Source organism: Paroedura picta, chromosome 11, assembly GCF_049243985.1.
Source record: "Paroedura picta isolate Pp20150507F chromosome 11, Ppicta_v3.0, whole genome shotgun sequence".
In the NCBI taxonomy this organism is placed as follows: Eukaryota; Metazoa; Chordata; class Lepidosauria; order Squamata; family Gekkonidae; genus Paroedura; species Paroedura picta.
The window spans coordinates 7951543-7974297 of record NC_135379.1 but is presented as its reverse complement, the minus strand read 5'-3'; the positions used below and the strand labels follow the sequence as shown (position 1 = coordinate 7974297).

Below are 22755 nucleotides of genomic sequence, written 5' to 3'. Positions count from 1 at the left end.
AGAGAGGGTTGCCAGGTCCAGGTTGGGAAAGTTTTGGAGATTTGGGGGTGGAGCTTGTGAGGACCTGGAGCAATGCCATAACAGCTTACCTTCCAAAGCAGGGGTAGTCAAACTGCGGCCCTCCAGATGTCCATGGACTACAATTCCCAGAAGCCCCTGCCAGCATTCGCTGGCAGGGGCTTCTGGGAATTGTAGTCCATGGACATCTGGAGGGCCGCAGTTTGACTACCCCTGTTCCAAAGCATCCATTTTCTTCAAGCCAACTGGTTACTGTAGTACGGAGATGACCTGCAATTCCAATGGAGTTACGTGCTGGCTAGCATCCCTAAGGGGAGACGACCATTTGCCACCTGGCAGGAAGGGCAAAACAGACTGCGGTTTGGATCTCCTGAGTTACTGCCATTAAACTGAGGATGCGTGCATTAGGCAAAGCACCCTGATTCCCCTCAAGGGTTAATGTGACTATTAGCAGGCCTGCTCTGGCTTGCAGGTGTCTGTAATTGGGCCTTCCTTATCCCTTTCAGGGCTGACTGGAGGAAGTGGTAATTGGCTAATCATGAGGACCTGTCTTCAGCTGTGGAACTGGATGGGCAGGGGAAGCAGGAGGGGTCCTCATCTTCTAGAGGGTTCTGGTGCCAGATGGCCAAAGACTATAATTAAGCCATAGGTAAGAGGGAAGCCAAAATAGCCTTATGACTGGACTAGGTTGTTGCTGTAGTCAGTGCTTCATCATAATGGGCATCTGCATAGAGAACACTTAAGCTAGCATGAATTTTTGTATTCTAAGAAGGTGAGCCGTTTAATGCCAGGTACTGAAGTATTAGACCTTAAGTTAACTTTGTTGGGGGTTTTTTTGCTCTTGTTGTATGTTGACTCATTCCATGTATCCCCCTATGACGTCGTATGTAAACTGCCCTGAGCCATATGGAAGGGTGGTATGGAAATCAAATAAATAAATAAATAATATAATAAATTGCAGACACCATGTTGCATATTCATATCCTGTCTTTTAAAATATGTAATAAGCCTTCATAAATTTTTACAAAGGTCTTATGTTTACATGCCCACAAGGCCTCACAGGTCCAGGCTGACTCCTTTAAGGACTGGGGACCCACGTTTGGTTTCACAACAGCCTGCCTTAAGACACGGCAACTATTCCAGGAAAGATCAATGAGAATGCTTCCCCAATGAGGGATTTAAAAAGTGGAAAGGTTTAACACACCCTCTATGAAAAGCGCACAAGTCAAGAACTGGGGAGTGTGGGAAATGGAAACCGCTTTAAGCGGGCGAACCGCTTTAAGCGCTATACAAATCAAGCGCAGCGCCACCCGCCGGGCGATCCGGGGAACTACACTCCTCAGAGCTGCAGTCTCCCCCGGAGAACCCGAGCGAAGCCGCGTCTCCCCACTCACGCCTCAACCCCAAGGTTAAAGACACGGCGCCACTGCGCACGCGCGCTCGCGAAGGCTTGACGACCGGAAAGCCTAAGCTGGCGTTCCCGTCGGAAGCCGCTGGGCGCGAGGCAGGCTGCGTGCGCATGCTCGGTGCGTGCCGGAGGGCGGGTAGCCGTTTAACGGCGGCAGCGGCGGCGGGAGAATTCGAATCTCGGTCGGGGAGCGCCAAGGCGGCGTCAGCGGCCTCTCTGTGGTGAGTGGGAGAGCGGGGGGAGGGGCGCCTCCGGGTTTGCTCGCGGGGTGAATCTGTGGCGGGAATGGGAGGACCCCGCAGCCCCAGCAAGGCAGCCGAGGCAGCGAGCCCTCTTAAAGGCTCCCCACAGAAGCTTCTTGGCGACCGAGCCCATCGCTGCGGAAGCCAGGACGGTCAAGTGGCCACCCCTGTGGGTCTGCCTGGAGCGGCACGACGAACATTGAGTCCAAGGGCACCTTTAAGACCACCAAAGATGTATTCAAGGCAGGAGTTTTCATGTGCTTGTGTAACAAGAATTGAGTAACAAAAAAAAATAACAAATTGAGTCCAAGAGCTCCTTTAAGACCACCAAAGATGTATTCAAGGTGTCAGCTGGAAGTGTGTAGGCAAACTTGTGTAACAAAACTATAGCAAAAATTGAGTCCAAGAGCACCTTTAAGACCAACAAATTTGTATTCAAAGTCTCAGCTGCAAGTGTGTAGGCAAACTTGTGTAACAAAAATATAACAAAAATTGAGTCCATGAGCACCTTTAAGACCAACAAAGATTTATTCAAGGCATGAGCTGTCATGTGCCTGCACACTTGTGTAACAAGAATTGAGTAACAAAAATATAACAAATTGAGTCCAAGAGCACCTTCAACAAAGATTTATTCAAGGGTGAGCTTTCGTGTGCACCACCCGTCAGGAAAAGCCAAGCTAGCCAGCAAAGTGATCTAGAGTGGAAATGTTTCAAAGGTGGCCAATAGGAACGCTGGCTTGAGGCATGATGTTTAGTGACAACAGTGTGCTAGGTGCTGCTTGGGGTGCAAAACATGGTTTGGAAATAAGGATTCTGTGGATTGATATGTAGCATATGTCTGGAGGCTGCTAGGGAAATGTGTTTATTTGTTTATTTCAGAAATGTAGGAAAATGTTGCAATTCTAAGCACAGTAGCTGGGCTGAAGTTCCCTGGTCAAGCCACAGCAGGTGCTCTCGTACACCCTGCTGCATCCTGCCTTCAGCTGTACCAGCTGTTAGCACGTCACTGTAATTTCTTGTTTGAATGTTGTAAAAAAGCCAATTTTGCACATAAAATTGTGTTACGTTCTTACATGGACAAATGTCAGTATGGACTGACTATATACTGTGATTCCTTAGGTCTTGAGGCAGTTTTACTTGTTTAGAACATTTATCCCTCTTTTTTCCACTACTGGGGATTCAAATGAAATAAACATAAAAATACTTATAAAAGCATGTACACTCCAAAAGACTCCTAAGACTTCAAATATTTAATGAATCCCTTTGGTGATGGTTCTGTTGTCATGGTGCTTCCAGCTACACCTTTGCTTTGTGTTACCTTCAGAAAGGGATGAATAGCTGTTTGGCCAGGTGTTCTTTAACTGGCTTGAATACTCCCAATTTTCTCCCTCCTTTAGTCAGGTGAACCAGCTTCAGTTTTGTGCTGTTAGTGATTTAATAATTAGAAAAGAGAATGTATCAGAAATTTTGGCCTGGTGGGATTCTCAAACAATCTATTTCACAGGAATGCAAAGGGTGAGCCCTGCAGCAGGTTTTCACATCTCCACAGTGAGACTCTAATTTTTTGAAATGCTATTGTAGCTACCTTGGTCCATGTCAGTCTGACTTTGTTCAATCATTAAATTAGATTTTCTACACCATTTTCTTTACCTTAAGTTTTTGTGAATTGCAGAACGCTACAACATGACAAGACGAGAGGCATTTCTACAGGCTGTATTTAATGGTGACATTGATGAATTCTTGCATTTTGTTCAACTTCATGTAAGTAAACATATTTATGCTCAAAGTGGGAGGTGGTAAGAAAACACATTTTGGGTGGTGGTGGGGAGTTGTTTGTTTGGAGAGCCAGCTTCCAGTTAAGAGGGCAGGATAATGCTGGGTAGTCCAATCCCTGACTTGCCTTCTGGATAAAACTGCACCCGGCCCATCTCTTGGGAAAAGTGCAGAAGGAAGCTGCAAAAAAAGTTCTAGTTAAACATGAAGAGATTCTTCTGTTTGGCTACAAAACAAACTGCCAAGAGAGATTGCCGAATTTTCTTCCTTGTATGTTTTCATAAGAACTATCAGTAATAATACAGCATCTGTTGAGGATGATTTTTGGTAAAAGTAGAAGGATCTGGAGTAGATGCTCCTATGGGTAATTCTGTTATTCAAGGAAGGCAACTTTGTAATTTCATTTGTATTTTACCGTTAAATCCAATCTTTGGTAGAATTGTGAGTAAATTGCTTTCCCTGTTCCTATTTATTTATTGAAACTCTTAATTTGGCAACTGGGGGCAAATGAAAGGAAGAGCTTGTCTTTCTGCAGCGAGGCAGTGAGCGGGAAGCATGCTGTTCAGTGACCAACTTGTTGCTTGTTTCACAGAAGGATGCAGCTGATTCATTCGATCTGAATGAGCTCCTTCAAGAACTATCAAGGAAGCAGAAGGAAGCCCTGTGGGAGAAGTTAAAATGCTTGTTAACACGGGTTTTGGTAGATGATCCAGTAGAGGAATGGCAGAGGGTTGGAGAAGAATGTGACGATGCCATGGAAATTGAGGGAGCTCCCAGAAAGGTGATTCAGTATTTCCACTGCCAGTTGTATTTTATTTTAAAATGTATATCCTGCCTCTCCATATACTCTATACCGCTTACAGTATATTAAAGTTAAAATACAGTATCAACAAGGTGGAAGGGAATCAAAAAGTACTGCAGTTCCTTGGTGATGGCGGTGGAAAGTGCCGTCAAGACCCAATTGATTTGTGGCAATCCTGCAGGGGTTTCAGGACGAGACATTCAGAGATTGTTTGCCATTGCTTGCTTCCATTTCACAACCCTGGTATTGCTTGGAGGTCTCCCATCCAAAGACTGGCCAGGACCAACCAGTAGCCTAACCTCAGCAAACCAGAAGATAAGGCAGTACATCGCAGTTTGCACTAAGCCACCAAATGTCCCTTTGTCAAGAATTCTTGAACTCTTGCAAAAAGCACTTTATTTTTATGGCTTAAATGGTTTATGTTTTAGTTGTTTGAAATCCAGTATATACAATTTGATGTAAACATTTTTGTGGCTCTTACGTTGGCTCCAGTACTGGGAAATCCTGTGTAAATGTTCCATTCCTCTTTATTCTCCACTGCTATTTCAGCTTGTCTGATGTTGGCCATCCAGACAGTCAGCCATCCATACACAGATGATTCGAAGACTTGTTTCACTTTGCTGCATCAAGTACTATCAAATAGTTCTCCGAGTATGGTTCTTAAGGAGTCTTAAGTGCAAAACCTAGTTTCCATATGAGGGTGGGGTGGATTTCTTCTTTTTCCTGCCACCTATCTAAATCTGGCAAAAAAGGACCAGTGGAAAGGGCTAAAGGTAAATATTTTGGATCCCTCATTAAACGTGAATTTCAGGAGTAGTGGTATGTATCTCTGGAGCATTAACATTCTTAGACACTTTGCTAGCAGGAGTGTGGTATAGCGGTTCCACTGCGGAAAGCTTGGTTCAGATCTCATTCTTAACAAGTCAGTCACAGAGTGACATTGGGGCATTTCCTCTCTTTCAGCCACATCTACCTCACAGGGAGGGTATGAGGGAAGCATAGGCCAATATTATAGAGATAAGCCACAAGGGCCAAGCTGCAGATAGCTGTCCTGATCAAAAAGAGCAGATGTGCGGGAAAGCCTCTGTTATTACTCTGAGATTGGGCAGAATTTCACACATCCCCACTCTGCTTGCCTGTGACGAATGGCCTTTTGTGAATTACTCCTTCCCTTGAGTTCTAGCATGAATTGCAGAGGCCTGTGTGTGTCCAGGGGCGAGGCCAGGGTGCTTGCTTCACATAAAGCAGAACTGGATTCTTTTTTTTTAATGGCATGTTTGAATTTCCTTTAACTTCTTTGGTAGGGATTATTTTGTAGCGGCTTCTACTTCACAGCCTTGTCAGATATCAGGTATACTGTTTTCCTTTGTAAAATGTTAACTGTCTCTTGAATTTTCAGGATCAAACCACAGTTATACTACAAGGTGTGGCAACAGTACTCAATTTATCCATCCCTACAGTAGATGAAAATATAAACTACAAAGATCTCCTAGAATGTACCCTGATATTAAATGGTATGTTTTGGATTTCATGAGAGATTATTTTGCATAGTTTTTAGAAAATCAGATTCTTGCCTAACCAGATTTCTCAACCTGCTTATCTAACAGCCGTTTTCTCAAATCTGTCAACTAATAATTTAAAATGGTGGTCTTCTGCCTTTTCAGATCTGGGATCCATCTTTAACCAGTAGAGTGGGATCAACTAAGTTATAAGCAGTTGGCATGGCATCACATGACAGGAAAAGGCGGAGCCATAACTTGTCTCACGGTGTCAAGGCCAGGACATTGGTTAGTTGACTAGGAATGCCAAGGTCAGAGAGCATAAGCCAGGTACTAGGAGATACACTGAAAAAGCCAGAGTGTAGTAGTTAAAGCAGGCTTTCTCAACCAGTTTTATGAAGCCCTAGGGTTTTTTGACGGCCCCAGAAGGGTTTCCTGAAAGAGCGGGACTTAATAAACATTTATCAGATGATAGGACCATTAATGGTTGTGTTGGCCAGCCTCCTCCCTCCCAAAATAGCCAATGAGGGACCTGGAGGGGGTGGGAAGGGTTTGGGTCCCCAGGTGGGCACAACTGCTTCCCAACTGTAATCTGCACAATCGTACCACTTCAGGGGTTTCTCAAAGGTGAAAAAGTTGAGATAGGCAGAGTTGGATTTTCAGATTGGGAGATTTGGATTCAGATTTCCTCTGCTGTGGAAGCTCATTAGGTGGCTTTGGCCAAGTCACTTTGTCTGATGTATCTCACAGGGTTGTTGTGAGGATGTGGGAAACTCTACCACCTTAGATTCTTGGATGAAAGATGGGATAAAAATTTACCAAATAAAGAGTGTGTGCACGCCAGCAACAAAAAAAGTGGACAACAATGCAGGGGTTTTGCTCTTGAAGATATTTTTTGCAATGTGTTTTGTTGGGTTATTTCTTGGGGGTGGGGTGGGGGGCATCAGACCACAGCTGATTAATAGCAATCCCAGGTAGGGTTTTCAAGACAAAAGACATGCCAAGGCTGACCCAGCTTAGCTTCCAAGATCTGACAAGGTTTGGCTAGCCTGAGCTATCCAGCTCATTATGTTTGCTTCTCCTTTCTGATTTTCTTGTGTTGTTGACTTAACCCCTACCACTTTGATACTAAAAATATCAAGGCATAACAAAAACAGCTTTGAAAGGGCTTGAGAGAACTACTGCATTGTCAAAGAAACGGCTTTACACTTACAGTTTTGTTCAATTTGTTGCAGGGATTCTTTATGCATTGCCAGTCTCTGAGAAAACTCTGGCTGGGGCTATCCAGAAACTCTGTGAACGCTGGTGGCAGAAGGGCCTTGAAGGGAAGGAACGGTTTGGGAAAACTGCTTTCATCATGGTTCTGAGAAACAGCTTTGAGAGGAAAAGCATTGTGGTACGTTACCTCTTTATAAATGTCCACATAAACTTTGCTAACATTGTTTAATTGACATTTGTGAGCTGGGCATTGTTGTCATAACTGTCAGTTGTCTTGGAGTGTATTTAATTTTTCTGAGGATGGAGGCACCCGAGTAAAATTGGGTGACCTCAAATTCTGTCTGCAAATTTATTTATTTATTTATTATATTTATATATCGCCCTCCCCGGAGGCTCAGGGCGGTTTACATTAAACTTATAAACAATACATGAAACAGTCTTCAATAATAATACAGTAATAACAGTGGTTGTAACATTATAACAGTATAATATAAATTGTTGTCGGATGACACCTGTTGATTACTGTTCCACAATATCCTGTCCAGTCAGCAGGCCCAGCTGTTGAACCTAAGCGAGAGCCTCTCCAGAGTTTGCAGCCCTGCTGTTGGAGCTGCCAATAAAGGGAACAAATTATTTATAAGAGAAAATTCTGTATGCATTCCACTGGAGGACTTTATATACATCTGTTAGCCAGACACACGTTTATATCCCCTCCTGCTAAATTGTTTATATGGTTACTATGACTATGTGCTCATCATCACTCCAGAATATACCCCACTAAAGAGCACTAAGATCAAGTGATCAGCATTAGCTCAGGATCCCCAGCCCTAAAGAAATAAAACTGGCCTCAGCTAGAGCCAAGGCCTTTTCAGTCCTGGCTCCCACCTGGTAGAACGCTCTCCCTGGATAGAGCTGTTCCACTAAGTCTTCAGTTGAGGCCAGGAAATTAACACTGAGAAAACGCTGGCCTCCCTGCTTTTACCTGTAATAACGGTAGATAACGGTAGATAACGATAGACATTTATATGCCTTGTTGTAATCTGCTGTGAGCCAACCGGGAAAGGCAGGCTATAAAAATAAAAGTTGTTGTTGTTACATATCGGGGGCATGCTATATTTACGTATTAATGGGTTTACATATTTTTTGAACAGAGTATAAATGCATTACTCTCTTGACTGACTGACTGACTGTCCACTCTGGCATCCATGTCTTAATCCCTATTTCCCCTTTGTGATCCTCATGGAAGTGTAATTGAATGTCATTCCCTCAGGGTGCAGATGTAACCCGTCTATGGCAAATCCATCGGGCTTTACTATGCTTTGATTACGACTCCGAAGAGAGTAATGAAGTGAAGGATTTGTTACTTCGATGCTTTATGAGCATCAGCCATATTAAAAAAGAAGAGGTAAGCATCCTTTTTTTCTAACTGCACTTTTTATGGTTAACCAAACAAGTGGAGACTAGAGGTACAGCTACAATTTCTCACATGTAATGGTGTGGGAAATCTGGGGAAGGCAAGGCTTCCCATTGGTGCCATCTTCCTTCAGCAGAGATGGTGAAGGAGTGAAGTTGCTTGGCCTGATTATGTTTAAAGCAGAATGCATCTTCCCCAGTGATGTGTTGCATGGGAACAAGGTACCTGGACTTGCTCTGGACCCTCAGCACCTCTCCCCTCCTTTTGTGGACTACTCATCCCAGATGCTTATCAAGGGCAGGACTGAGTTTCCAGCATGACATCAGCAGATGTTGTGACTGGGAAATCCTTCCAATGCAGTTGCCTTTTCAGAGGTTCTTTTGCCAGAGATAAGATGTAGGGAATAGCGTATAATTTTAGAGATGCAGCATTCTTGATATTTTTTTGTTTAAACATAATTTTGGCCACAATTAATCTTACAATATGTGCAATTGTATCATAGGGTGTATCAGTTAGCAACTCTTTGGGTATATTTGCAGTTTTTCTTACAGAAAATGAAGACATACTTTAAAATTCCATAAATACGCCAAACAGAATATGCTGAGTCACTTAGTATTAAATCAGTATCAGTTTAGGCTTCATAGGGAAGTAAGAATAGCATGTATGTCACTTTTTTTTTGGCTTCAAAATTTTGTAAGTTTTGCTTTTTTAATAGTACTTCCAGACTTAAGCAGAGCCAATTGTTTCTTATGAAGGAATATTGTCTTTTACAGGGGAGAAGGTTTCTGAGTTTTCTCTTCACATGGAATGTAAATTTCATTAAAATGATACATGGGACTATTAAAAATCAGTTGCAGTGGTTTCCTCGGTACGTTTTTTTAATGTGCTGTTAGACATGTGCTGCTCTTGGGCACTTCTTGGGTGCCATTTTGTTTGTTGCTTGTGTTCACACTTGTGTGTGTATGCTCCTACTCATATCTGCAACACCGACAGTATCTGGATTTAAGGCTAGTGCAATTCCAGGCTGAATGCATGCTTTTGTATTTGTTCCATAAAAATAATACACCATCTATTAGGGAGTGTTCTCCAATTACTGTTCTTTATTAAAACACTTTTGTCCTGCCTTTCTCCCCATAGGCAGTGACCCAGAGTGGGTTAAGAAGTCATCTAAAGCTAAGAGCTAGGTATTAAAGTCAAATTTAAAACATCACTAACAGCCCTCTGCCTCCATTAGTAAAATCCTCCACCTAATCTAATGGCCATCAGTGGTCTGCCTGAACAGTTTTTCACTGCTTGCAAACTTTGGGCAAAGTAAGGACCCTCCTCATTTCTTCTGGCAACCCATTCCAGAACTTCTGCTGTAAAAGATTGGACAGAGTGAAAATGAAACAAATGGATTTGAAATAGGGGCTCCAGTAACAGTTTGTGTTGGCAGAGGCAATTTTTCAGGTATGCAGGTATAAGACGTTAAAAGTCAATACCAGCGCTTTAAATTGGACTGAAAAGCAAATCAATGAAACAATGAAGTTGTTTCAAGATGGTAATATGCTCCCTCCAACTGACAAGCAGCTGTAATCTGTTCTCGCTAGAGCCCCAAGACGAGAAAAAGCAGCGTCTTCTCCGCCTTGCAGTCAGGATTTTCAATGCTAGAGGGTGGGCTCTGCTTTACTAGCTTGTGTGAAAGAACAGCAGAATGACTGATGAGATCCTGTATAAACAAACACAAAGTGTTGGGGGGGAGCTCTGACTTTCACAGGCATGCTGGGTAATGCTTACCTTGACCGTGACTATCCAGGAAAGGTCTCTTGGGATGACAGTGTAGGCTGAACATCTGCTCATTGGGTGCAAGTTCACAGCAGATACAAATTAAATTTAGTTCTGCAAGATGTGATGATACCCACTAGTGTACATGGCTTTAACAAAACAGACATAGTCTATGCCATAAGTTTATCTGTGCCTATTAGCCATGGTAACTAAGCAGACCCTTGACATACCTCTGCGTAACAAACTGTATTGAACAAGATTCCATGACTCAGTGGTAAGCATTTGGCTCGTGTTCAGAAGTTCCCAAATTCAGGCCCCACCACCTTCAGTTAAAAGGATCAGGGAGAAGCAGATGCAGAAACAAACTCCACAGACCCTGGAGAGCTGCTGCCAGTCAGAGTAGACCAAAGATCAGGCTCAGTAGAATGCAGCTTCATGGCTTCTTTTAAACTGCGAGCTACCCAAATTGATTTGTGTGTGTTTTATTCTGAGGATAAGCCTGCAAATTGCCTGGAAGCCTTTTAAAACTGTAAAGAAATGTGTATAAGTTTATTGTTTGCATCTGTTTTTTTCCAAACGTAATTGCGTCTTAATCTGCTAACACAGGTCCCTGATGACAAACATTGCAGAAATTTATTTCAGAGCCTGGAAAAAAGCTTCAGGGGAGATATTAGAGGTATATTGTTTTGAACTTGCTACAATTTTCTTTATTTCAAGATGGGAGGTGGGGCTGGTAAGATGTTTTTCCTCTTAGTTATATATAGCAGAGGCAGTCCAGCTGTGTCCATGCTATAGTTAGGTAGCTGGAGACCACTTTAGTGGTGCTGAAAGCACCTTTACGAGATTCTTGAACACAAAGAGTAGTTTTTGCATCTTGGCTCTGAGACATGCATATAAAGCTAGCAGCTCTTTTGTGGAGAAACAGCTTTCAGGGGAAAGTGTCACTCACTGCCTTCACCAAGCTATTGACAGCCAGGAACAATTATTGAAACTGCATTTGCATCCACCCCCAGTAATAATGTGGAGATTGAAGTTACGTCAAGCTGCTTCTGCAAGTAGCAGAATGGAAGGGGTAACAGGCTGCAGTGTTTGTCTTGTTGAGGGTTTTTTGTCTTCATCGCTCCTCATTACTGCTTCTGTCACTCCTTCCCAATTTATCCTAATTTCTTAGCAAGTCATTAACTTCACTGTTTGTCTAACGCAAGACCTGCTTTATCTCTTTAACTGTGTACGGATGTGCAGAAACTTATCTCTGCTAATGCAAGGAGGTGAAGAGCCTGTTCCTGTGTCATCTGAGCTCAAGGAGCCATAACATCACCACCTAGGATTAAATCCTTATTCATTTAGATATGCAATCTTGCCCTTTTCCATGAGCTCATGGAAGGAGGGGGGATTATATTTTAAATCCTCATTCTCTGAAATACAGAAATAAAGAGCAGCCATTCGGTACCATCTTCCCAGTCTCATCATGGAACTGTCTCATGTTTCTTTTAATTACCCTCTATTTCATTTCCTGAAGGCACACTATGGGCCAACTCAATAAACAGAAATATGAGATAATTTACGAGAAGGGAAGCTGGTATTAGACAAAATCCAAATTACTGGAAATAAAAGTGGTTTTGAACACATGTTTCTTAGATTGCAGTTTTGTTGCTTCACAGTGGCACTGGAATTTGTAGGGCTTGTCATTACTTTCAAGAGACCATAGCTGGTTAATCATGTGTTTTAAGTTTGCATAATTATGTATATTAATAAAATAAAATAGTAATTTTGAGGTGGGGAAGTGTTGGTGGTTGCCTCTGCACATGTATGCATCCTACACAGTTGTGTGAAACAGCTGTAAATGGCAGCCATATATGACAGGGGAATATAAACCTTTGTGTCTTTATTTTTGTTTCAGGTGATCGAGCATAATTGTATTCAGGATTTCATGCATCATGCAATTCATCTTCCCAGAAATTCTCCACTACATCCTAAAACAAGAGAGGTGTGTTTACCATCTAAAGCAGTAGTCTCCAACCTTTTTATCACCAGGGACTGGTCAACGCTTGACAATTTTACTGAGGCCGGGGGGGGGGGTAGCCGAGGGACGTCGCTGCCCGAGCCCCTGCTCCGCTTGCTTTCCTGCCACCACCCCTGACTTCCCGCCACCCACTGGGTGCGCTGCCAGCAGCAGCTGCGCAGTGCCACGCTGAGGGGGAGCCCCAGCCATGGCGGCCTCTGGAGAGCACCAAAGGTGAGCCAGTGGCAGGGCAGCCCCCGAGGCAGCAGCCAGGGAGGAGGACGAGGAGGAGCCGCAGCCCGGTACCGACTGATCTATCGACCGGTACCAGTCCCCGGACCGGGGGTTGGGAACCACTGATCTAAAGAACTTCCCTACCTTTAGGAACTCTTTCCACAAGGACTTGCTTGCAGATAAATTCCTGCAGATGGAACTGTGTGATACAGTGGATTCAAAAACATGTACTTGGTTCACTGAGCTGCTTGGCATGCTTCCTATGCTCCCCCACAGCTGCAGGGAAACATTGTTGAGAATGCAGCAGAACAAGTTGAACTAGAACCATCTGAAAACCAGTGATTGATAATAATGTAATAATGTCTTGAGTGTCCATTTTTGTACTGTTTAAATGTTTTTTGCATAGCACAAATGTGACTGCTATAGTTTGAAGAGAAGAAAAGTTGGTTTTTATATCCCAGTGTTCACTACCCAAAGGAGTCGCAAAGCACCTTCCCTTCTCCCCACATGCTGTGAGGTAGGTGGAGCAGAGACAGCTCTGAGAGCACTGCTCTGAGTAAAACTCTAACAGGACTGTGACTGATCCAAGGTCACCCAGCTGGCTGCGTGCGGAGAATCAAACCAGGCTGTCCAGATTAGAGGCCGCTGCTCTTAACCACCACACCAGGCTTAAGACTTACTGTGATACCTGGTGGTGTGTTGAATGGAATGTCAAGCTTGAGGCCAAGTTTCTGCTCAGTTAATGAAGCTTTACTTGGGTGCCCTTGGGCTAAGCTGAGGGGCAATGACTGGCCCATCTCAGTGTTGTTAAGAGGACCAAATGGGACTATATCAGGTATACCAACTTGAGATCCTTGATTAATGATAACTAGAAACTTGTAACTTGAATATGCAGAAGAGTGGGCACTTCTCAATCTCAGCCGTTGTGAAAAGTTGAAGTAATGAGGGCTTGAATGCCAAGACATTCTGGAATATCGGATGGCATGCCCAGTGCGGTTTTTTACTGTTTTCCCCTTCGAAGCAAAGTTACGTTGATGTCAAGAATGGCTTGTTTGGCTTAGGAAGGAACTGTTATTCAAGTTATATGTAAACTTCAAACCCTAGTTACACAAAACGAGTTGTGTGGGTGTTTGGTTCTCAAATGATGAAGATGTGATTATGAATATGGGATGGAAGTAAATGAGGTGCTCCTAAAGACATGTTCTCCTTCATTGCCTCTGTTTAGCCCCACATATGGTTGCTGTGTTAAGGCAGCAGCAGCTCCAAGATGTTCCAGAACTTGAGCCAGAAAGACACAGGGAGAGACCCCACCACCCACATAGCAGCTCTGCAGGTTTCCTGAAGGGACATGCTTTCATTACTCAGATGATGCAGCCAACTGTGCTTGTTAAGGGTGCTTGTGGTAGAGTCTCCTTTGTCAGCACAAGGAGATAACAGATGGCACACACTTAGATCTACATTGGGGCAAAACCTTACTGTTCTTATTTAGGACACTGAACAGCTTATTCTCTTTCTGAAAGCTTGGTTTGATGGATATATAAAGAGAACGTTCACTTCGAGTATAAACCTGTGCTGTATTTGGGAACTGGTACAAGTTGTATGCTGCCTTTCTTTGAAGAAACGAGGAGCCTCTTTTCTGAAGAATTAGGTTGAACGGGATATTTGGAGAACTAGCACTCGGCTGAATAGTCTAGTTCTGAATGATTTTTAGGACCCAAGAGTCTGTAGGATCTCCAGAGAGGAAGGAATAGTTCTGGTTTTGTTTGGGATGTTGCTGTTCCCATCCAGTCTTATGCAGAAGAGCAAACTCTGCTCCGTGGGGGAGATCTGAGTGCCAGTTCTGAGGCTCGAACTGTAAAATATTAAACAGAGTCTACATACATCTACATACATAACTGTGCAGATGACCTTTTAATTGCAAAAAATCAATTTATTTTTGTAGATATAATTAATATACATTCAAAGTAAGTGGTACAGTGGTTAAGAGCAGTGAACTCTAATGTAATCCTGTTCTCTCAGGCCTACCTACCTCACAAGGTGGCTGTTGTGGGGAGAAGAGACTTAAAGTAGAGAATAGAGGGGTATAAAAACCATCTCTTCTAAAGCTCTTCTAAAGTCTCATTTTGCAAAATGTAATAATTGGGTAGAATTTACCATGTTTGTGCGTCTTGTGAAATGACCTCTTGTATTATTTACATTGACTTTGTTTTGTCAGTTGCTGAGCTATTTCCACAAACAAAATAAGTGTCGCCAGGGAGTTGAGGAGGTACTTTACAGACTATATCAGCCTATTCTTTGGAGAGCACTGAAGGTAATTCACATACTTTGGGTTTTCTTTCAAACATCCAGATAATTTTAATTCTGGTACTAACAAATGGGAATCTTGTGACATCTTTGAAGATCAGTATGTTTTTAAACAGGCCTCCCCAATCTAACTGGGCCTGGGAACATCTGCAATTTTGAGCTCAGGTGGTGGGTGCTGCCACAAAATGACTGCCATGCAGAGTGGAGCCAATCGCAAACTTTGGGAGACTTCAAAGCCAGTGACAAACTGTCAGGGGTCTCTTGGTGCTGATAAAGATGCTGCTACAAACCTGAGCATCTGCAGTTAGGAGGACATACTGCTATTCTATTTATTGGAACTTATTGTTATTTTATGGTTTTTAGGGGATGGGGTTATGTAAGCCGCCTCGAGCCTTTGGGGGGAGGCGGGGTATAAATACAACAACAACAATAATAATAATAATTTGGGTCTACTGGTATGGACTTACCCAGACCACCCACCCTGTCTGTTATCCATCCATTGTACATCTCTTTTTAAAAAGAGTGCTAGAGACTAGGACCACATTTGGGGAAATTAATTCTGCATATTAACTTCCGGTTCAGTAAGCATTGCCTTGTCGGTCCTAAGTGTAGTGCCATTTGGCTTCATAGGTTAACCTAGAGAAGATATTCATCTAAATAACTTGGGACATGGATTTCTAGAGAATAGGCTTTTTAAATGTTGAACCTATCCACAAACTGGAGTCATTTGGGCTATATGTTATCTCTGTCAAAGGTGCATCGGGGTTTTTGGTTGTGTTAAAACTGGGGAGTTCTTTTTCCAAGAAATAAAGGATTTATAAAGTGATGTCAGATTACACAGTCTGTCAAACTTTGGGTGTTATCAAGCATTGATTCTTTTTAAGGGTATGTGAGAGCTTGCCCTGGCCTGGATAGCCTAGGCAAGTCTGATCTCATCAGATCTTGAAAGCTAGATGGGATCAGCCCTGATAGGAAAACCACCAAGGAAGTCTAAGGTTCGTATTTAGAGGCAGGCTGTTGTTAGCACCTTCTGTAATACTGATTAACGATGCCCTGAGCATCCACTGCCCAATGAGCTGCTTCTCTCCTGTACCCACATAACAACCACCACAATTTCTATGTTTCTCAGTAGGGCCAAGGCTTCTCAATGGGTTGCTTTAGCACTGAAGTGCTATATTGGTCTAGCGCGGTAGCTCAGCTTAGAACATTCAAAAAAAGTTGAAGAAAGATCACAGAGCAAAAAAATGCTGGAGGGAAAGAACAAAGCTATTGGTGGTAGCGCTGCAGTTATTTTAAACAGGACAGTAATGATTCAGAAGTACAAAAAAAAAGGTGAAAATGAAAGAAAGTAGTTTACCTCAAGAACATCTTTTTGTTGTTGCATTAAGAATTTCATTATCATTTTTGTCTTCTTCCTGTTAATTTGGTTTCCTGAGAGGAATCCAAGTTCTTCAGTATGTCCCATTACATTCTGTAATGATTTTGGGGGATTCAAGACTGTTAGAACCACTTTGTCCACAAAGATTTTCATTTTAAATTCTTTATCACCCACTTTCTTTCTTTTGATCCTTGCGTCTTGTCTGATCTTTGCAGCTAAAGTCTCTATTGCTAGGGTAAATAATAGCTCTGAATATCTGCCTTGAAAACCATGCACGGTCTCCATAAATTAGATGTGATGGCAAAAGAGAGCTTTCATGTTGCCATGATAGGAGGAATTAGCTATTTGTATGTTTGCTCCCGCTTAGGGCATGCATAACAGCTCTACAAAAAGCTTGCTAATTTAAAAGAAGCTAGTTCATTTATCTGGCTCCCTTTTCACACAGCAGCAGGCAATTTAGCAGGAAGAGAAATCTAATGTCACAAGGTTTGAAATAAAGTATTGCTTTCATCATCAACCTGCAGCAGAGAATAGATGAAGTTTTTTTGTTATGTTAGCTGCTTTTCTGGGCTTCTTGAAAGTTATATCTTCACCACTGGAGAAGTCCAAAAGCAGCAACTTGAATCATAAAAGGAAAAATTTAATCAGCTATAGGCCAGAGAGAGAAAAGACAGAGAGAGAAATCTAAACAAGGTTGGTATCAAGGTGTGCACTGTGTGGAGGGGGTTCTACAAGTAAGGTATCCTTGCAGGAAAGGTCTGTTATCAGCGCCCACCATTACCTCCAAAGTTGGGAGTATGCTCTGGAGAAAGTCTTGATTGACCATCGCGCACTAATATGATTAGTCATGTGTAAAAATCGTTTTTTATATAATTGACAAATCTGACTATTTCTCCTCCCTCACCCTCCTTTCTATAACAGGCCAGAAACTCAGAAGTCCGATCAAACGCAGCGTTGCTATTTGTGGATGCTTTCCCTATTCTGGACCCACATTTTAGCAAGGAAGATACTGATAATGCAATTCAAAGGCAGTTTGATGAACTCTTTGTAAGTGCTTTGTGTTGGTTCGACCTACCATCCCTCCCCATCAGACTGGTAATCTGCTGAGAAATGAGACCAATCGAGATGTTTAAGCGTATTCCTTTTTTGCAAACTTAATACTTCTGCCTCCTTTGGACTGCTTGATGTTTGTATTTGTAAACCAAAGCAGAAATGTGAAAGCTGTGATAGATATGTATCAGACCAAACAGCGGTATATGGGTAAGTCTATAAGAAGAATAGTGGCATGTATTCTGCAGTCCACTTCTGCTAATGTACAGGCTGCCCCTCACTGGCAGTCTTCAAACAAAGGTTGGATACACACTTTTCTTGGATGCTTTAGGATGCTTAGAGCTGATCCTGTGTTGAGCAGGGGGTTGGACTAGATGGCCTGAATGGCCCCTTCCAACTCTATGATTCTATGAAATGTTGCCAAAGTTGCCATAGGCTGTTGTATATGGGAAATCTCATTGTCTCTGGTGGCTTATTTCTACTCACACAAAGAACTAGAGTTCTTGGCACACAAGGTTGGGGGAGGACTTCAGCTCATCAACTATAGTACTTTAGGGCAGGGCTAGTCAACCTGTGGTCCTCCAGATGTTCATGGACTACAGTTCCCATGAGCGCCTGCCAGCGTTTGCTGGCAGGGGCTCATGGGAGTTGTAGTCCATGAACATCTGGAGGACCACAGGTTGACTAGCCCTGCTTTAGGGTTTTTCTAGGTATGAAAAAAGGGGGTCATCTTAAATTTGCATTTAAGTGACAATGATATCCAAGTAATTATTTTGTGTGCCTATGTGTAACAGTTTTGGGGAGATCATCTTACATTCAGGGTTGTCTTCCTTTTGAGTCAATACAGGCACCACACAAAGTTGCACTGGTGGGTGAAGGGACAGAACGTGAATGAAGGAATATCAGTGCCATTTCAACATTTTGCAGTAAATTAAATAACATATTTTATTTGAATATGATTCGTTTTACACTTACGATTCAATAATGTAGTTAAATGCATTTTAGAAATGGGATGTGATAAGTGCTCCTACTGCATGAGAATCAGGTCATGCTTAACTCTGCCACAAGTGTGGTAACTCTCTTCCTTGTGGTAATGAAGCACCACTTACTTAAGGAAGAACGCCACTGATGCTTTGCTGGCTGCATGCCACCGAATATTGATTCTCCCTCCTCCCTGATATTAAACTGTAACTTTATAGCACGGAACATAAATTTATAATGTAGGATGATTTACAGTTGTTCTGGTGATGAAATCCGGCCTAGATAAATGTCTAAACTCCTAGGCTTGGAGGAATTAGCCAATAATTCCGAAAATGTTAAGAGTAAGAACCCCTCTGTGGCAATGAATGAGAGATGTCCAAAAGCACAGTATGGAGCCCCAGTGCAGTTCCGGTTCATTTCAGGTGACATCTAACAGTGCATTCCTATTTAGAGTTAAAGGGTAACCCCTGTGCAAGCACTGGGTCATTTTCTGACCCTTGGGGTGAGGCCCTCTAGCGTTTTCATGGCAGACTCAATACGAGGTGGTTTGCCAGTGCCTTCCCCAGTCACTACTGTTTACCTCCCAGCAACCTGCGTACTCACTTTACCAACCTCGGAAGGATGGAAGGCTGAATCAACCTTGAGCTGGCTGCTGGGATCGAACTCCCAACCTCATGGACAGACAGCTTCAGACAGCATGTCTGCTGCCTTACCACTCTGCACCACAAGAGGCTCTTTATTTAGAGTTACTGTAGACTAATTCTATTGATGTTAATGGTTTTAGACTACATTAACTCAGTATAGAACAGTATTGTTAAACGAACAACATGTTAATGGAATAACTTCAGAAGGTTAATTCAGGTGGGTAGCTGTGTTGGTCTGAAACAGTAGAACAAATTTTGAGTCCAGTAGCAGCTTTAAGACCAACAAGATTTCACTCTGGGTGTAAACTTTTGTGCGCACATACACTTTTTCGCAAAAGCTTATACCCAGAATTAAGCTTCATTGATCTTGACTGGGCTTGAAACTTGGTTCTACAAAAGGTAATACTTGTTTTTTGGTTGTAACAGAAGTGCCAGAATAGTACGACTGCTGTGTTTTATAAGGATGTAATATATTGTACATGGCTGTTCTTCATGTCTTTAGGCTCTCCTGGAAGACCCTCACCCTCTGGTCCGCTCGACAGGGGTGCTCGGTGTTAGCAAAATAGCATTCAAATATTGGGAGTTAATTCCTGCCACGGTGCTTGCCGATCTGTTAAAGAAACTAATTGAAGACCTTGCTTTTGATACAACTTCAGCCGATGTCCGCTGCTCTGTTTTTAAAGTAAGGTTTGTTTAGTCAAGCTGACTCTCTGTTGAGTTTAATGTTTCATTGATTTGAGGGCATATTAATTACATTTCACGTCATTTAATTCTTGAAACAGAATGGCTGCTGCTCCTGAATGTAACGGGCAAACAGGGACTTGTGAAGATTGACAGGGGACCCAGAGCAAAGTTGTACATTTTGCTCAACACACACACACACAGACCCCGCACAGGCAAAATGCACATTACCTTGTGCTCATCCCTTGACTTCACAGTCCAGGACAGTGGCAGCTATGGAGAGGCCAAGGCTGCTTGACTTGGGGATTGTGATTCCCTTGAACACATGGGGGGAGGGTCTGTAGCTCAGTGGCAGAACACAGTTTTGCATGAAGAAGGTCCCCAGTTTAATCCTAGCATCTCCAATTCCAGGATCCTTTGTAGCAGGTACTGGAAAAAGACGTTTCTGGGGCTGAGACCGTAGAGAACTGTGTTGAAGTTGCTGGCCACATTGAAGTAGCTGGACCAAGCACTCTTGACTCATAAGACCGTATCCCCCATCCTCCGTTGATTTGGGCTGGGCTGACAGAAGCCACGTGGGTGGAGGGCAACGGGGGGAAGGGTTAATAGGACAAGCATGCTATGTAAATTGCGGGGTCTTCCTTAACTCAGACCACTAGCACATTCTACAATCCTTCATTTTTGTAGGGTTTTTACAGCTACCACCTTCTTTCTTTCTTTTTTTTAAGACAGTCCCTGTGTATCTTAAGAGGGAAGCGGAAGCTGGCGTTTTCAGCAGGGTTGCCAACTGGCCTGTAGAAAAACATCCTGCTCCATTAGCAGTAGTATAATGTGTGGAGAGCTTTCATGCCTACAGGTAAATAACATCACCTGTAAACAGTATCCTATTAAGACTCGGTTAAGGGTGCAAAATGTTCTTTTTACAGGCCAGTTGGCAGCCCTTGTTTTTGGGTATGGAATAATCTTCAAAGGCCATACAAGTAGTGCCACTGTGCTGTTTGGCAGATGTGGCTGGTGGGCCCTTTATGATTATATCTGGTAGATATAATAAAGTTAGATCATAACCAAAACCCAATAATACCTGAAATTTGAAATGAAAACATCAGTAGGTGTATCCAACTTTTTAAAAATTATGCTTCATGCCTTCCATGCCCAAATATTATTTTCTGTTTCTGTTCAAGTTCAGCTTTATTTTTTCACAAAAGAAATATTAAATGGAGAATTTTCTAAGCGTGACATACGCCGCTTTGCATTAAACGCTACGTTTTAGTCAAATGCGTTGCTTTGCTTCCCCCCCCCCCAACCGTTCTCCAAAGCCTGTTCTCTAAGCTGCGTGCGTTTAGCAATTAGAATCATTTCCGTTCTGTATTCCCTGTTTTCTGGTGATAACCTTTTTACTGGTGGCTTCTTTTCTCTATTGTAGTGCTTGCCGATAATTTTGGACAACGTCCTAAGCCACCCGTTACTGGAACAGCTTCTGCCAGCCCTGAAATACAATCTCCATGACAATTCTGAGAAAGTTAGAGTGGCTTTTGTTGATATGTTGCTGAAAATTAAGTCTGTCAGGGCTGCAAAGGTAGGATAAATTAGGTTTGCTGGGCTGCACAGAACAAGGCAATTTATTCTGCAAAATGTGCATTCATCAATACCACAACAATCCTACGTGGAAAAGGAGGCACAAGGAACACATTAGGCATATTTTGCTCTCACCTATTTACTCATTGCTGCATTTTAAATTGAGCATTGCCTATAGAAAACGGGGTGTATGGTTGCTTCAGATTTTCTAATAATTACCTTAATTGTAGCCTTCCAATTAAGGGACAACTGAGAGGTGATATTTAATGATCTCCGGATGGTTTTTAAGAATCACGTGGCCTCGTTCTGAAGCGAGTCACGAATGGCTGGTGCTTTCGTTTCTGCAAAAAGCCCACAAAAAGCCCTGCCTCTAAATAGAAAAGGTTTGAGACCCCGACTGTGCATGATTGGGGATGAGGAATGCTGTTGAATTGTTTCGAAAGGTGTGGAAGCAGGAGGAGGGGCAGCGTTCCAGCAAGTATCAGGGGAAACAGTGATGTTTATTACTTAGGACGCCAAATCAGATGAGATAGTTTGACCTTAATAGGGACAATTTCTGCATGTCCCATTCTTATCCCCACCCTTCCGCCAGGGAGCTCAAGGTTCTTTCCTGCCATTTTGAACTGTCATCTGTGAGTGAGGTGAAGGTGTGAGACAGTGATGGAGCCCAAAGTTATCCAGCTGGTTTCATGGTGGGGTGGGGGTTTGAAACCGTATCTCCCCAGTCTACTGCTCATTCTGACCCCTGCAGCCCAATGACAATATGAGCTGCATAGTGTTCTGTCTATTTGCCAATAGCTTCTTTGTTACAAAGACAATGTTATTGGGAGGGTTGTATTGGGGGGGGGGGGGACTTAGAAAGTCATTTATTTCTTTTTAAGTGTGTTTGGATTTGTACCATTTGTTGAATTTTTAAAAGTGGGCTCTGTTTTGTTTGTGTGTTTGCCTGTGGTATGCTCTGAAAAAGGGGGAGGCTTGTGTTTTTAGAAACCACACAGGGTTTTTGTTTATACTTTTGGCTTGAAGAAAGGCAGCCTTTTCGGGCATCGTGCTGCCACGGACAGGTATGGGGGTAGGCTGCTTGAAAGACAAAGGGGGCTCTCACAAAGGGGGGCGCTGACTTGAATGTTAGTGCCCCTCACCTGTTGGTGTGAGATGGGGAGTGAGCCTTAGGGTCCCGTGCTTCCTTCCTGGTCCTGTCCTGACATGGCAGTAAAGGCCCAAGCTAATAGCTCTGCCATTGTCAGACTGCAGAAGCTCTTGACCCAGAACGCTGAACCTTATCCAGAGTTAAGGGAGAGCCCTTAATTATATAAAAGTGGGGTCCCTTCTTTGCTCTTCCATTTGCGTGTGACAGGAAGTGTGGGAGCAGTGTAATGGGGAGAAAGGTCTAAGCAGAGCTCTCAGCACATGGCTGTTGCACAGAAATGCAAGTTCTGGAGACTTTGTATTCTCAAGCCAGTGTCTCAAGCCATTCTCAGCCCAAGAACATGCCTGTTTTCCTTGCTCCCTGTTTTATTCCATAGGCACGCTGGCCATTGGTACCGCACACAGTGCCTGTGCCCTGCTTGTTTAGCTATGGTACCAGGACAGGGTACACACAGAGAAGGATACCTGGGCTTCACGCTGAACTAGTGAGGATAGACAGTGGGAGCAACTGGCTGATAAGAATGCGTGAAAGGAGGAGTTTACTGAAGCCAGTTTTGAACAGAGATTTCAGAGGCAGCAGAAGAAATAGCTGATACGCTCAACAGGGAAAAGCAGAGAT

At 43.1% G+C, this 22755-nt stretch overlaps 1 protein-coding gene across 2 annotated transcripts in view; it reads left to right on the top strand.

Annotated features, from left to right (window-relative positions):
• Positions 1-554: 554 nt before the first annotated feature.
• Positions 555-22755, top strand: part of NCAPG2 (non-SMC condensin II complex subunit G2) — a 39907-nt gene continuing 17706 nt past the window's right edge. The window contains exons 1-13 of one of the 2 annotated variants that reach the window (XM_077303427.1): positions 555-667; positions 3341-3429; positions 4034-4222; positions 5643-5757; positions 6978-7138; positions 8231-8365; positions 9148-9242; positions 10745-10814; positions 12039-12125; positions 14590-14685; positions 16978-17103; positions 19234-19413; positions 20836-20988. In XM_077303427.1, the coding sequence (XP_077159542.1) occupies positions 3352-3429; positions 4034-4222; positions 5643-5757; positions 6978-7138; positions 8231-8365; positions 9148-9242; positions 10745-10814; positions 12039-12125; positions 14590-14685; positions 16978-17103; positions 19234-19413; positions 20836-20988 (1485 nt within the window). In that variant the 5' untranslated portion in view covers positions 555-667; positions 3341-3351. Of the gene's footprint in view, positions 668-1491; positions 1648-3340; positions 3430-4033; positions 4223-5642; positions 5758-6977; positions 7139-8230; positions 8366-9147; positions 9243-10744; positions 10815-12038; positions 12126-14589; positions 14686-16977; positions 17104-19233; positions 19414-20835; positions 20989-22755 lie in introns of those variants that run through there. The other variant, XM_077303426.1, reaches the window with a different exon arrangement.